The 12,500-nt window shown below is 46.6% G+C and overlaps 2 protein-coding genes across 2 annotated transcripts in view; one reads left to right on the forward strand and one right to left on the reverse strand.

The window, feature by feature from the left end:
- The window catches only part of LOC138982154 (uncharacterized), a 75,072-nt gene that overhangs the window by 50,874 nt on the left and 11,698 nt on the right, over nt 1-12,500 (forward strand). Inside the window, exons 2-4 of the mRNA XM_070355375.1 lie at nt 5,132-5,319; nt 5,636-5,782; nt 12,004-12,126. Coding sequence (XP_070211476.1) covers nt 5,132-5,319; nt 5,636-5,782; nt 12,004-12,126 — 458 coding nt within the window. The remainder of the gene's footprint in view (nt 1-5,131; nt 5,320-5,635; nt 5,783-12,003; nt 12,127-12,500) is intronic.
- LOC138982148 (uncharacterized) lies at nt 376-2,123 on the reverse strand. The gene is made up of 2 exons (XM_070355368.1): nt 1,049-2,123; nt 376-761 (listed from the first exon to the last, which is right to left on the reverse strand). The coding sequence occupies exons 1-2, from the start codon at nt 1,766-1,768 to the stop codon at nt 600-602; spliced, it is 882 nt and encodes a 293-aa protein (XP_070211469.1). The 5' UTR covers nt 1,769-2,123; the 3' UTR covers nt 376-599.

Here is a 12,500-nt window from a genome sequence, read left to right on the forward strand (position 1 = left end):
GTCTCTCTCCCCCCTCTCTCTCTCTCTCTCTCTCTCTCTCTCTCTCTCTCTCTCTCTCTCTCATATAAGGGAGACTGGGGCAGGGTGGGACTTTTTTAAAAAATTTTTAATCAATTGCAATTTTCTAACACCTAATTTTCAAAACAAACACAAATACGATCTTTTTATAAACTTTATTGAATTAAAAACATAAAAACGTAACTTAATTTGATATTAAATATGCCATTTTTAAGCAAATAACCGTTGAAAATGAAACAAAATCCGGGGCAGGATGGGACGAAGTGGGGCAGGCTGGGACACACTGTGGGGCAGGGTGGGACTGTCCCACCCTGCCCCGTCCCACCCTGCCCCTGCCCCGTCCCACCCTACCCCTGCTTTGTCCCAAACTGCCCCATACACAAACCATTTTCAACGTAGAAGGTAATTTTTTTACCGATCGACCAACATAGTGACTTGCCTATTGACCTTTTGCCACAGGTAAAAATAAACCGTTCAGAAAAATAACACTTAAAAGTATGTTTAAGTAACATCCATGGCAGAAGAACCAAATCATGGTACCTTAGTAAGTTAGTACCTTGCCTTAAACCTTTGCCTTCCATTTATTCTAAACAAAAGTCACATTTGTATGATGTGGGGTCATCTATCTGGCCACACTGCTCATGGCACCACTGGTTGCACACGGAGCAGCAAATCCACGGCTCGTTCGGCTTGGACTTTCCCCATGACTCCAAGCAGAACATGCAGACCGCGTCTTCATCTTCCTGACAGAACAAAATATAATTATATTTGAATTACTGTAGCAAAATATAACTGGTTCACTAACAGATTCATCCACTGCATTGAACACAGTATTTGTTGTTAGGTAAATAAATATGATTGTTCGCATATTTTGCCCATCTGAATGGAATTCCAGCTATACTCTGTCAAGGGAAAAATCAAATCAATCCAGATAAAAAAAGGTTGAGAAACTTACGAAACACTTAACATTTCGATACTCTCTTTCAAATATCTTTTCAATAAGTTATGACGACTAAACCAATTGTTTTACCTGCTCTGGTTGTAGTTGCTGCTGTTCTGGCTGACCAGGGGGCTGCTGCTCTGGCTGACCAGGGGGCTGCTGTTCTGGCTGACCAGGGGGCTGCTGTTCTGGCTGACCAGGGGGCTGCTGTTCTGGCTGATCAGGGGGCTGCTGTTCTGGCTGATCAGGGGGCTGCTGTTCTGGCTGATCATCAGTTTCGGTAACCTGAAATCCTGCAGAGTCAAATGTGACCACACCAGAGCTGATTGCTTTTGACATTTCAGTCAGGAACTTCAAAAGGTCATCAAGATCCTGAAATTTCATCAGGATGCCCTTCCCGTTCGCGCTTGGCATGCCGTTCTGATTGCGTGAATGCGAGTCAAACAGCCAGAAACTGTCTGTGGATTTGTGTATCATCACGGATGTTTCCTTCAACACGAGTATCATGGATGGGAAGTTGTCAAATGCTCTCTTGATTGCTCCGCTCAACGAAAAAGCCTCACTGAATGACGGACCGAGACCAACCACGCCACATGCATGTGCAGATCGGGAGACATGAAAATTCTTATTAAAAAGGTTGATCTGTGCTGGTATATCCGACAGTTGAAGATATCCTTGTACGTTGTCTTCTTCATCATCCAACATTTTCTGGTACATGTAGTCGCCGAAAAGCAAAACTAGGTCCAGGTCTTCTTTCGTCCACGTCGACATGTCTTTGATTTCAGCATAGGCAACCGCAGAAGTGGCCATTCCAACACATTGTCTGCCCCTCGTTCGGTCATTAAATACACTGGATCCCTGATGGTAGGTTGCCTGTAGAACTGTTCGTGGTGTCTTTGATCTTCTTGCAGTGGCCTTGGCAGGTTGTGATGGCGCTCTTTTTCTGGACTGAGATGCTGTTTTCTCTGCTTTCTTTTTCTTTGCACTGACGTTTTCTTCAATGATGTTCTTTTCTGGTGTATCAGTGAGAATGCGACTGGATCCCAAAGGTCGTCCTTTACGCTTGCGAGAGTTTTTCGGAACACTAGCGTGTGGTCTTACATCTGCTGGTGCATGGGAGAAGGTAGATGCTACTTCTTCTACTGATATTGGAGGAGATGGTGGTTGTTCTTGTTGGAGAGGCGACGCTCGTGGTTGTTCTTGTTGGAGAGGCGACGCTGGTGGTTGTTCTTGTTGATGAGGCGGTTCTGGTAGCTGTTCTTGTTGGCAAGTCGGCTCTTGGGGTTGTTCTTGTAGGTGAGCCGATTCGGCTTCCTCTGCTAACTCTTTGGAGAACATCTCACTGTCAAGAGGATAGATTCCTGTGGCTTTGAAGCCGCTGATTATGTTTTCCATTCGGAAAGCTCTGGGATATGCACTCCCAAGAATGGTGGACACATGATGAATCGTGGTCCTCGTCCCCGGATGCATGTACATCCACCTTGACATGGCCTTGTTGTATTCAGTTTTCAAAGGCCCGAACACTCCGACATCAAGGGGTTGCATCCGATGTGTACAGTGGGGTGGAAGGCTTAATAGCACCACCCCCTTCTCCCTGCAATGGTTGATAGCTGCCAGGGAAATGTGGGACTCGTGGTTATCCAGTATCAGCAAGACTTTGTTGTCAGGCGAACAATTGACATGCTCAGTAAAATGTTCCAAACATTCCACAAACAGAGACTTTGTCATCCAGCCGCCAGAACGTGAACCCAGTCCTTTTGTCCCTGGAGGTGCATTTATTGTCATATGGTCATGGAAATTCACCCGCGGAAATATCAGACAAGGCGGGATACTGTTTCCAATGGCATTGACAATTGCCAACATAGTAACAAGTTCACCTCTCTCCTGTGACACTACCTGAGACACCTGCTTTACTCCCGACTGCGCCAAGACTTTAGTCGGTTTTAGGGACGTCATCAAAGCGGTTTCATCCGTGTTGAATATCCTGTCAGGGGTCAGGGTATGCTTTTCGTAGAGATGTTGAAGCTTCTTGAAAAACTCGTCAACGTTGTTTCTGTTGAACGCCATCGTCCTCGCCAAGCTGACTGCTTCTGGGATTCGAATTGATATCTCTGGATGCCTTTTGCGAAATGCCAAGACCCAGTCTTCACCTGCACGTTTATTCCTTGTCCAGCTTGGAGGACAGACTTTTAGGGTTTTTGTTTGCGAGATCAAATGCGAGTGATCTCAAAGTCATTGAATCGATAGGAAATCCATACTTTGAAGCCTGGATTATGTATTCCACCAACTCCTGTTCTTCGGCATTCGTAAAGACTTGTCGAGTGTTGCACTGAGATGTCAAGGAGGAGATTTTGCCACGGGACATCGCTCGCCCAAGGCTACTTTTCGACACAGAAAACATCCTTGCGGCCTCGCGAAATGACAAACCTTCTTTCACAGCTTCCACCGCATCCTTCATATTTTGCACTGGTTTTGAAGTCCATTGCGTCTTTCTCTTGTATGTTCTCACCATCTGAAAGTCGACAAAAGATTTAAGACAAACACTACACAAACCGTGCAGACAGAGAGAGAGAGAGAGAGAGAGAGAGAGAGAGAGAGAGAGAGAGAGAGAGAGAGAGAGAGAGAGAGAGAGAGAGAGAGAGAGAGAGAAAGAGAGAGAGAGAGAGAGAGAGAGAGAGAGAGAGAGAGAGAGAGAGAGAGAGAGGTTAACACAGCATGGTTATGCCAACACCGAATTAATAATACCATACCTCTCTCTCTCTCTCTCTCTCTCTCTCTCTCTCTCTCTCTCTCTCTCTCTCTCTCTCTCTCTCTCTCTCTCTCTCTCTCTCTCTTGCATAAAACCAATGTTACACAACTTATCAACTTTTAATAATTAAAGACATAGACAAAAACTCTAAGGGGGCAGGGTGGGTCAAAGCTGGGGCAGGGTGGGACAGTCCCACCCTGCCCCAGCCTTGTCCCACCCTACCCCGTCCCACCCTGCCCCAAGGCGGTTAATTTGATAAAATGAAAAAATGGCCACAGATCTAACGTGTAAACATCTTTGAAATGTTCGATAAATATGAGTGAATAATGACATAATCTGGTTATATATGGTTTAATAGGGTGCGTAAGAAGACATTATATACAAATAAGAAGTTTGTGACAGTCGAAAATTTACTTACAGTGCTTCTTTTCAGGCAAACATCGACTGCTGGCAAACGTCTGCGCCCACACCATTAACAGTTGGCGCCAGTCTGGCTGAGTAGTTTCCCTTCATGGCGGCAAATTCAAACTTTAAAAAAAAATCAAGATAACATGGCGAAATTGCGCTGTCCCACCCTGCCCCGTGTCCCAGGGTACCCCAGTCTCCCCTATGTACTGTATCTGTCTGACTTTCTCTGTAACTCCCTCTCACTCAGTCTCACAGTCTCTGTCTCTCTTGATCAATTTTCCAACTCATCATTATGCATTTTGCAGACTGACAGCAAGCTACGACTGATCGCAATGTCAAATTACGTGCTCTACGCGTTAAGACATAGAGAAACAGTTGTGGAATAGACTGAAGTTGGCGTCCACTTTGTTCACCTGTGAATTATTTTCTCCCCCCTTGTACATACACATTGTGTTTGTTGCAATAAACATTCGCCTTCTCTGTCTCTCGGTCTCTCTCACTCTCTGTCTCTGGCTATCTCTTTTTCACTCTGACCCTGGTTCTCTGTCTCTTTCTCATTCACACACACACACACACACACACACACACACACACACCCACACACACACACACACACACAATCACACACACACAATCACACACACACACACAGCACACACATACACAAACACACACACATACTCTCTCACTCCCACACTCACACACACACACACACACACACACACAAGCACGCACGCACGCACACACACACACACACACACACACACTCTCTCTCTCTCTCTCTCTCTCTCTCTCTCCCTTCCCCTCCCCTCCCCTCCCCTCCCTTCTCCCTCATTCTCTCTCTCTCTCTCTCTCTCTCTCTCTCTCTCTCTCTCTCTCTCTCTCTCTCTCTCTCTCTCTCTCTCTCTCTCTCTCTCTCTCTCGTTCGCTATTTCTGAAATAATAAATCAAACTTGACTAAATGTAAAAAGAGTAAATATGTGTGATGTCCATGGCTGTGCTTCCTGTGTTGACAGGTCGCGGACGCATCGCCTGGAGAGCCTGCGGAACGAGATCCTGAGACGTCTAGGGATGGATCAGCCCCCCACCGTCAGTCCCGAGTCCCGTGACAGGCTGAGGAACAGCCCCGTGCACGACATCCCCACCTCCTTCTTCACCCCTCCACCCCTCCAGTCCGCTCACAGGAGATGCTACTCTGCTTCTTGTAAGTGTGTGTGTGTGGGGGGGGTGTGTGTGTGTGTGTGTGTGTGTGTGTGTGTGTGTGTGTGTGTGTGTGTGTACATGAGTGCGTGTGCTCGTTCATGTATGCGAGTGTGTGTGCTTGCATACGTGTATGTATATGTTCCCACTCAATCTCTCTCTCAATGGCAGAATGTTTCGTCCCCAAATCTCTCTTCGCTTATCACAAAGTTCTCGTCCCTTCTTACTTATAAAATTTGAAAGCTCTCGCTTGTTTGTTCTTTAGCGCGATATGTCACCGTCCGAATCGTTCTCATCTGTGCCCTGTTTTACATGTGCAGGTGACGTGCCCCACAAGGTGAACACGACGTTGTGGCGCGACAGCAGCGCGCTGGGGATGCGACTCTACATCCCCATCCCCCGTGACAGACACAGCGAGGACACCTTGCAGTCCGCCTCCCTCCACCTCTTCCTCCGACCCAACCCAGGTAACCCATTTCCTCTCATCCAGGTAACCCATATCCTCAAGGTAACCTATCGTATCTCATCCACGTAACCCGCCCCATCTCATCCAGGCAACCCGCCCCATCTCATCTCATCAAGGTACCCTGTCATATTTCATTCAAGTAACCCATCTCATCCTGGTAACCCATCGTGTCTCATCCAGTAATCCGTCTCATCTCATCCAGCCCAGCCAGCAAGACATTAGCGGCCGATAATCGGCCGAACACCCTTCAAAAAGTCGGGCCGGTGACGTCAAAACATACGACGCGGGTGTTGGCCCGACTAACTTTTGCAAAGAGGCAACGATGCGGCCGATAGGCGGCCGAACACCTGCACTATGGCGGCACGCATCCGGTCCGATGTTAATCGGCCCGATGACTTGTTTGACCTGCGGTCCGACACCTTATGCCGAGATCGGGAAGATATCGATTTCAGCGGGAAGACATCGGGACGATGTCGGCATAAGGTGTCGGGCCGCAGGTCCAACAAGCCATCGGGCCGATTAACATCGGACCGGATGCGTGCCGCCATAGTACAGGTGTTCGGCCGCCTGTCGGCCGCCTCGTTGCCTCTTTGCAAAAGTTAGTCGGGCCAACACCCGCGTCGTATCTTTTGACGTCACCTGCCCGACTTTTTGAAGGGTGTTCGGCCGACTATCGGCCGCTAATGTCTTGCTGGCTGGGTGCAGCTACAGATACAGCAGTATGTACCACCACCACCCCCCCCCCCCCCCCCAAGTGTAACAGTGCAAAATTCACTTACAGCTACAGCTACAGCAGTATAACCCCCCCTCCCCCCAGTGTTACAGTGGAAAACAAACCTACAGATACAGCAGTGTGTACAACCCCCCCCCCCCCCCCCCCAGTGTAACAGTGCAAAACAAATCACCAGCTAGAGATACAGCAGTATGTAGAACCCCCCGCCCCTACCGCCCTCACTGTAACAGTACAAAACACACCTACAGCTACAGATACAGCCGTATACACCCCCCCCCCCCTCAGTATTACAGTATAAAACACACCTACAGCAACAGATTCAGCAGTATATACAACCCTCCAAGTGTAACAGTGCAAAAATTACTTACAGCTACAGCTACAGCAGTATGTACACCTCCCCTCCCCCTTAGTAACAGTGCAAAACACACCTACAGCTACAGCAGTATGTACAACCCCCAACCCCCCCCCCCCCCCACCACTGTAACAGTACAAAACTCATTTACAGCTACAGATTCAGAATTATGTAATCCCCCTCCCCCCACTGCCACCACTGTAACAGTACCAAACATACCTACAGCTTCAGATACAGCAGTATGTACAACACTCAACCGCCTTCCCCCGTGTAGAGTGCAAAACACACCTAGACCTACAGATACAGCAGTATGTACAACCCCCCCCCCCCCACCCCCCCCACCCCTGTGTGCAAAACACACCTACAGTTACATATACAGCAGTATGTTCAACCCCCCCCCCCCTCCCCGCCTACTGTAACAGTACATAACACACCTACAGCTACATCAGTATGTACAAACCGCCCCCCCCCCCCCCCAAGTGTAACAGTACAAAACACGCCTACAGCTACAGATAGATCAGTATGTACACCCCCCCCCCCCCCAAGTGTTACAATGCAATACGTAGAGGTTACATGCCGAGTCTCAGTGATTATTAAAAATAATGGTCGAAGTTGGCGGATCATGAAAAATGCGAGCTTCAGCGAGCTTTTTCATGACCGCGAACTGAGACCATTATTTTTAATAATCACTGAGACGAGGTGTGTAACCTCTTTATTCCTCCTTTCTTCAGTTATTCAAAGAAAACAGGAGTTTTTGTGCGAAAGTTTGATCGAATCCGAATCACTCAACCAGTCAACCTGCGCAGGCGATCGATTAATGCGCGGTTGTATAGTTCCGTGCAAATCATTCCATTCTGTTAACACTTCTTGTCAGTTTCCCTGTTTTAGACTAAAATCAAGTACACAGATATGCTGTTATTCTGCTGTGGCGGTAAAGGCAGATATTGTGTGTTCTGTTTATGTTTTAGTATCGTTTAGGATCATGTTTTTTCGTCAAATGGGACTAGCAGACGAACTTTTGCACCCGTGTTCCAACGTTAATTACTGTATGAAGTTCAGTTTTCTGGGGAAAATAGTGTATGAAACCACTTTATGTTGTTTAAATTGATGAGATGTGTGCATTTGGTTGCGTGTGATCTGTTTATAAAATGAAATATTGTTGAAAACTGACCGTCGGATTGCAGTCAGTGTTGTCGAAGAAACTGCGTTAAAAGAAGGGGAACTACTCTTGTCGGCAAGAGTATGAGTTACTTGCCTTGGGAATTTGCTTGTGATGAACGGTGTGTGCACGGCAGATCTAGATTCAGAAAACAACCTAACTCATGGATTTTATATGGAGATTCATGTGTTCAGGCCTGTAGTTGTTAATTTAAATGCGGTATGTTTGTATTGTTTGCTCCAGAGATGTATATTTCGTACGTATAGAGCGTTCGGAACTTTTCAGTCGCAAAAGTAGTACCAAAACAGAACAGCTTCTCAACCCATTGCACTATCGAGGATTCAGGCTGTTGCTGGCTCGTTATTTGTTTGGTTGCTGGGTCATTATCGAAAAATAACTAGCTCTACAAGTTTACAGAGGTAAAGAAGCAGAGGGGGGAATAACTACAGCTACAGATACATCAGTATGTACACCACACCCCCCAAGTGTAACAGTGCAAACCACACTTACAGCTACAGATTCAGCAGTATGTACTCCACCCCCCCCCCCCCCCCCCCCCCCCCCCCCCCCGTGTAACAGTGCAAAAATCACTAACAGCTACAGCAGTATACCCCCCCCCCTCCCCGTACAGCTACAGCAGTATAAACAAGAAGGGCAAAGCCCATACGACTCACATGCTTGACCTTGACCTTTACATGACCTTGGCCTTCAGGGTCAAGGTCAAATAACTAAACCTAGCAATGACATCATACACTAAGAACTGCTTTACACATTTTTCCTACCAAAATACATGTGACCTTGACCCAAGGTCAAGGTCATCCAAGGTCATGCAACACGAAGCTGTTAATTCAAGACATAGGAAGTACAATGGTGCTTATTAGCGAGCTTTAGATTGACCAACGAAACTTAGTTCGTAGCGATCCCTTTCGTTTCCGGTTATGCAATCGGGAAATCCCTGCGAACTTTTCTTCGCGCCTGCGGTTCTGAGGCGGTAGCACCTTTAGAAGCAGACGAAATGTTTGTCGTGCTCATCCAAACCAATGGCTAAAACATTGGATAGTGTTCGTGTGTTGCACCACACTTTGAATTGTTGGGTGTGACGAAAACTCGTGGTGACGATTTTAAACCATGTTGGGTCACGCATGGTCCAATCTTACATGGTCCAATCTTACATGGTCCAACCTTACATGGTCCAACCTTACATGGTCCAATCTTACATGGTCCAATATTACATGGTCCAATAATATATATATGGACCATGTAAGATTGGACCATGTAAGGTTGAACCATGTAAGGTTGGACCATGTAAGATTGGACCATGTAATATTGGACCATGTAAGATTGGACCATGTAAGGTTGGACCATGCAAGATTGGACCATGTAAGATTGGATCATGTATGGTTGGACCATGTAAGGTTGGACCATGTAAGATTGGACCAATCTTACATGGTCCAATATTACATGGTCCAACCTTACATGGTCCAATCTTACATGGTCCAATATTACATGGTCCAACCTTACATGGTCCAATCTTACATGGTCCAATATTACATGGTCCAATATTACATGGTCCAATAATATATATATGGACCATGTAAGATTGGACCATGCAAGGTTGGACCATGTAAGATTGGACCATGTAAGATTGGACCATGTAAGGTTGGACCATGTATGGTTGGACCATGTAAGATTGGACCATGTAAGGTTGGACCATGTAAGGTTGGACCATGTATGGTTGGACCATGCAAGATTGGACCATGCAAGATTGGACCATGCAAGGTTGGACCATGTAAGATTGGACCATGTAAGGTTGGACCATGTAAGGTTGGACCATGTAAGATTGGACCATGTAAGGTTGGACCATGTAAGGTTGGACCATGTAAGATTGGACCATGCAAGATTGGACCATGTAAGATTGGACCATGTATGGTTGGACCATGTAAGGTTGGACCATGTAAGATTGGACCAATCTTACATGGTCCAATATTACATGGTCCAACCTTACATGGTCCAATCTTACATGGTCCAATATTACATGGTCCAACCTTACATGGTCCAATCTTACATGGTCCAATATTACATGGTCCAATATTACATGGTCCAATAATATATATATGGACCATGTAAGATTGGACCATGCAAGGTTGGACCATGTAAGATTGGACCATGTAAGATTGGACCATGTAAGGTTGGACCATGTATGGTTGGACCATGTAAGATTGGACCATGTAAGATTGGACCATGTAAGGTTGGACCATGTAAGGTTGGACCATGTAAGATTGGACCATGCAAGATTGGACCATGCAAGATTGGACCTTGTAAGGTTGGACCATGTAAGATTGGACCATGTAAGATTGGACCATGTAGGTTTGGACCATGTAAGGTTGGACCATGTAAGATTGGACCATGTAAGATTGGTGTGCATCAGTGCAAAACACACCACCAGCTACAGATAGATCAGTATGTACCCCCCCCCCCCCCAAGTGTTACAATGCAATACACACACCTACAGCTACAGATACATCAGTATACATACACCCCACCCCCCAACAGCAAAACTAACATTAAAGAAAAAAAACCAAAATCACTTACTCGCTGGATCCGTCGGTTGTCCTCGAGTTGACGTTAACAGCTTGAACACACCTGTAGGTTTCCATCCGTCCTTGGCTACACAATTTTAACTTGTCAACTATCACCGCCACCACGTGGCACTGGGACCAGCACTCAGATTGAGATCCCGAGGCGACATTCGTCTCGGATAACATATCATCAATGTGCTGTCCAACATTCGCAAGAATGTCTCTTCTTTCGATATTAACTTGAACTAAGAAAACAAATAAACTTCGCTCACGCGGGAAAGTAGCAGCTAGCCGGCCATGTTCACACTCAATCTTGTTTGTACCGTAAGGAAAGCTATTAGAGTATTTCAAGTATATATGATGGCGTATTTTTAAAATGTAAAACTCATGGTTTGAGCTCATGCTGTATTTGATTGCAAATATACAAACAAAACTTACAATTAATTATCCTACTCCTATGTGAAAAAGTCAACAAATATGAATAATTTAGTTTCGCATTTGCAGAGTCATGTCACGCCGTTCCCGACGCTTGAACAGGGGACGTAACAAATGCTAAAATAATGATAATAAATTCAAGTTGTTATCTCCCGTAACTCTGCATATTTTTATCGACAGCAACATTGCGTCGGGCCGATGTCGGGGTTTATTACGTACATTTGCGGAGTTTTACACACAGTCAAAACGATATCGGCGCGACAACGGACGTCGACACACGACATTTGACGACGTCACCCGACTGAAATCGTCAGTCGGCCGACGAAAGCTTGCTAGCTGGGAGGTAACCCATCTCATCTCGTCAGGGTACCCGGCCACATCTCATTTAAGGAATCCATCTCATCTCAGCCAGGTAGCCCGTCTCATCAGGTAACCCATCTCATCCAGGTAGCCCGTCTCATCTCATCAAGGTACCCTGCCCTATCTCATTCAAGTGACCCGTCTCATATCATTCAGGTAACCGATATCATCAAGGTAACCCATCACATCTCATCCAGGTAACATATATCGTCCAGGTAACCGTTCTCGTTACATCCAGGTTACCCGTCTCATTACATCCAGGTAACCCATCTCATATCATCCAGGTAGCCCGTCTTGTTACATCCAGGTACCCTGTCACATCTCATTTAAATCATCAATCCCATCAAATCCAGTAAATCGAACTCAACCAGGTAATTACAATTTCATGGGGTTCGCCCATCGCACTCAGGTAGCTCATCTCACCCAGGTACCCGAACTCACCATGGTAACCAATCTCACTCATCCCGCCACGGTAAGCCATGTCACCCAGGTAACCCATCCCAACCAGATAACCCTTCTCACTTAGGTAACGTATCCCCACCACGGTAACCCATCTCCCTTGTGATGCCAGCGTGTACTGAGGACGTCTGTGGCGATGTTTCAGTCAGACGAAGACCGTGTTCAGGCCCCTCACAGTCCGAGTCCGGCGACTGCCACGAGGTGTCCGGTCTGCTGGTGTCCGTCTATCACTTCGTCCGTCCACTGTCCATCAGGAGGAGGAGACGAGGTCAGTGTTTAGTCCAGTTCTCTTCTCGCAATGAGGCGCTGCCTCCATCCGCACTGTCTGTTTCCTGTGCACTGTTCTCTGTTTCTGTCTCTCTCTGTCTTCTCTGTCTCTGTCCTCTCTATCTCTGTCTTCTCAGTCTCTCTCTCTCCTGCCCCCCCCCCTCCACCCCCTCTCTCTCTCTCTCTCTCTCTCTCTCACTAGTCTCACTCTCTCTCTCTTTCTCCCACCCTCTTACTATTTCTCTCTCTCTATCTATCTCTCTCTCTCCCTCTCTCTGTCTCTCCCTCTCTCTCCCACTCTCTCGTTCGCCTCTTTTTCTCTTTCTCACACTCTATCACTAACTCTCTCTCTCTCTCTCTCTCTCTCTCTCTCTC

The sequence above is a fragment of the Littorina saxatilis genome, linkage group LG12 (assembly GCF_037325665.1).
Source record: "Littorina saxatilis isolate snail1 linkage group LG12, US_GU_Lsax_2.0, whole genome shotgun sequence".
NCBI lineage: Eukaryota > Metazoa > Mollusca > Gastropoda > Littorinimorpha > Littorinidae > Littorina > Littorina saxatilis.

Coding starts and splice junctions, on each gene's coding strand:
- LOC138982148 (XM_070355368.1), bottom strand. CDS start 1,768: ATGGCCACTTCTGCGGTTGCCTATGCTGAAATCAAAGACATGTCGACG. Junction 762..1,048: donor AGCAACTACAACCAGAGCAG/GTAAAACAATTG, acceptor TTGTTCTGTCAG/GAAGATGAAGACGCGGTCTG.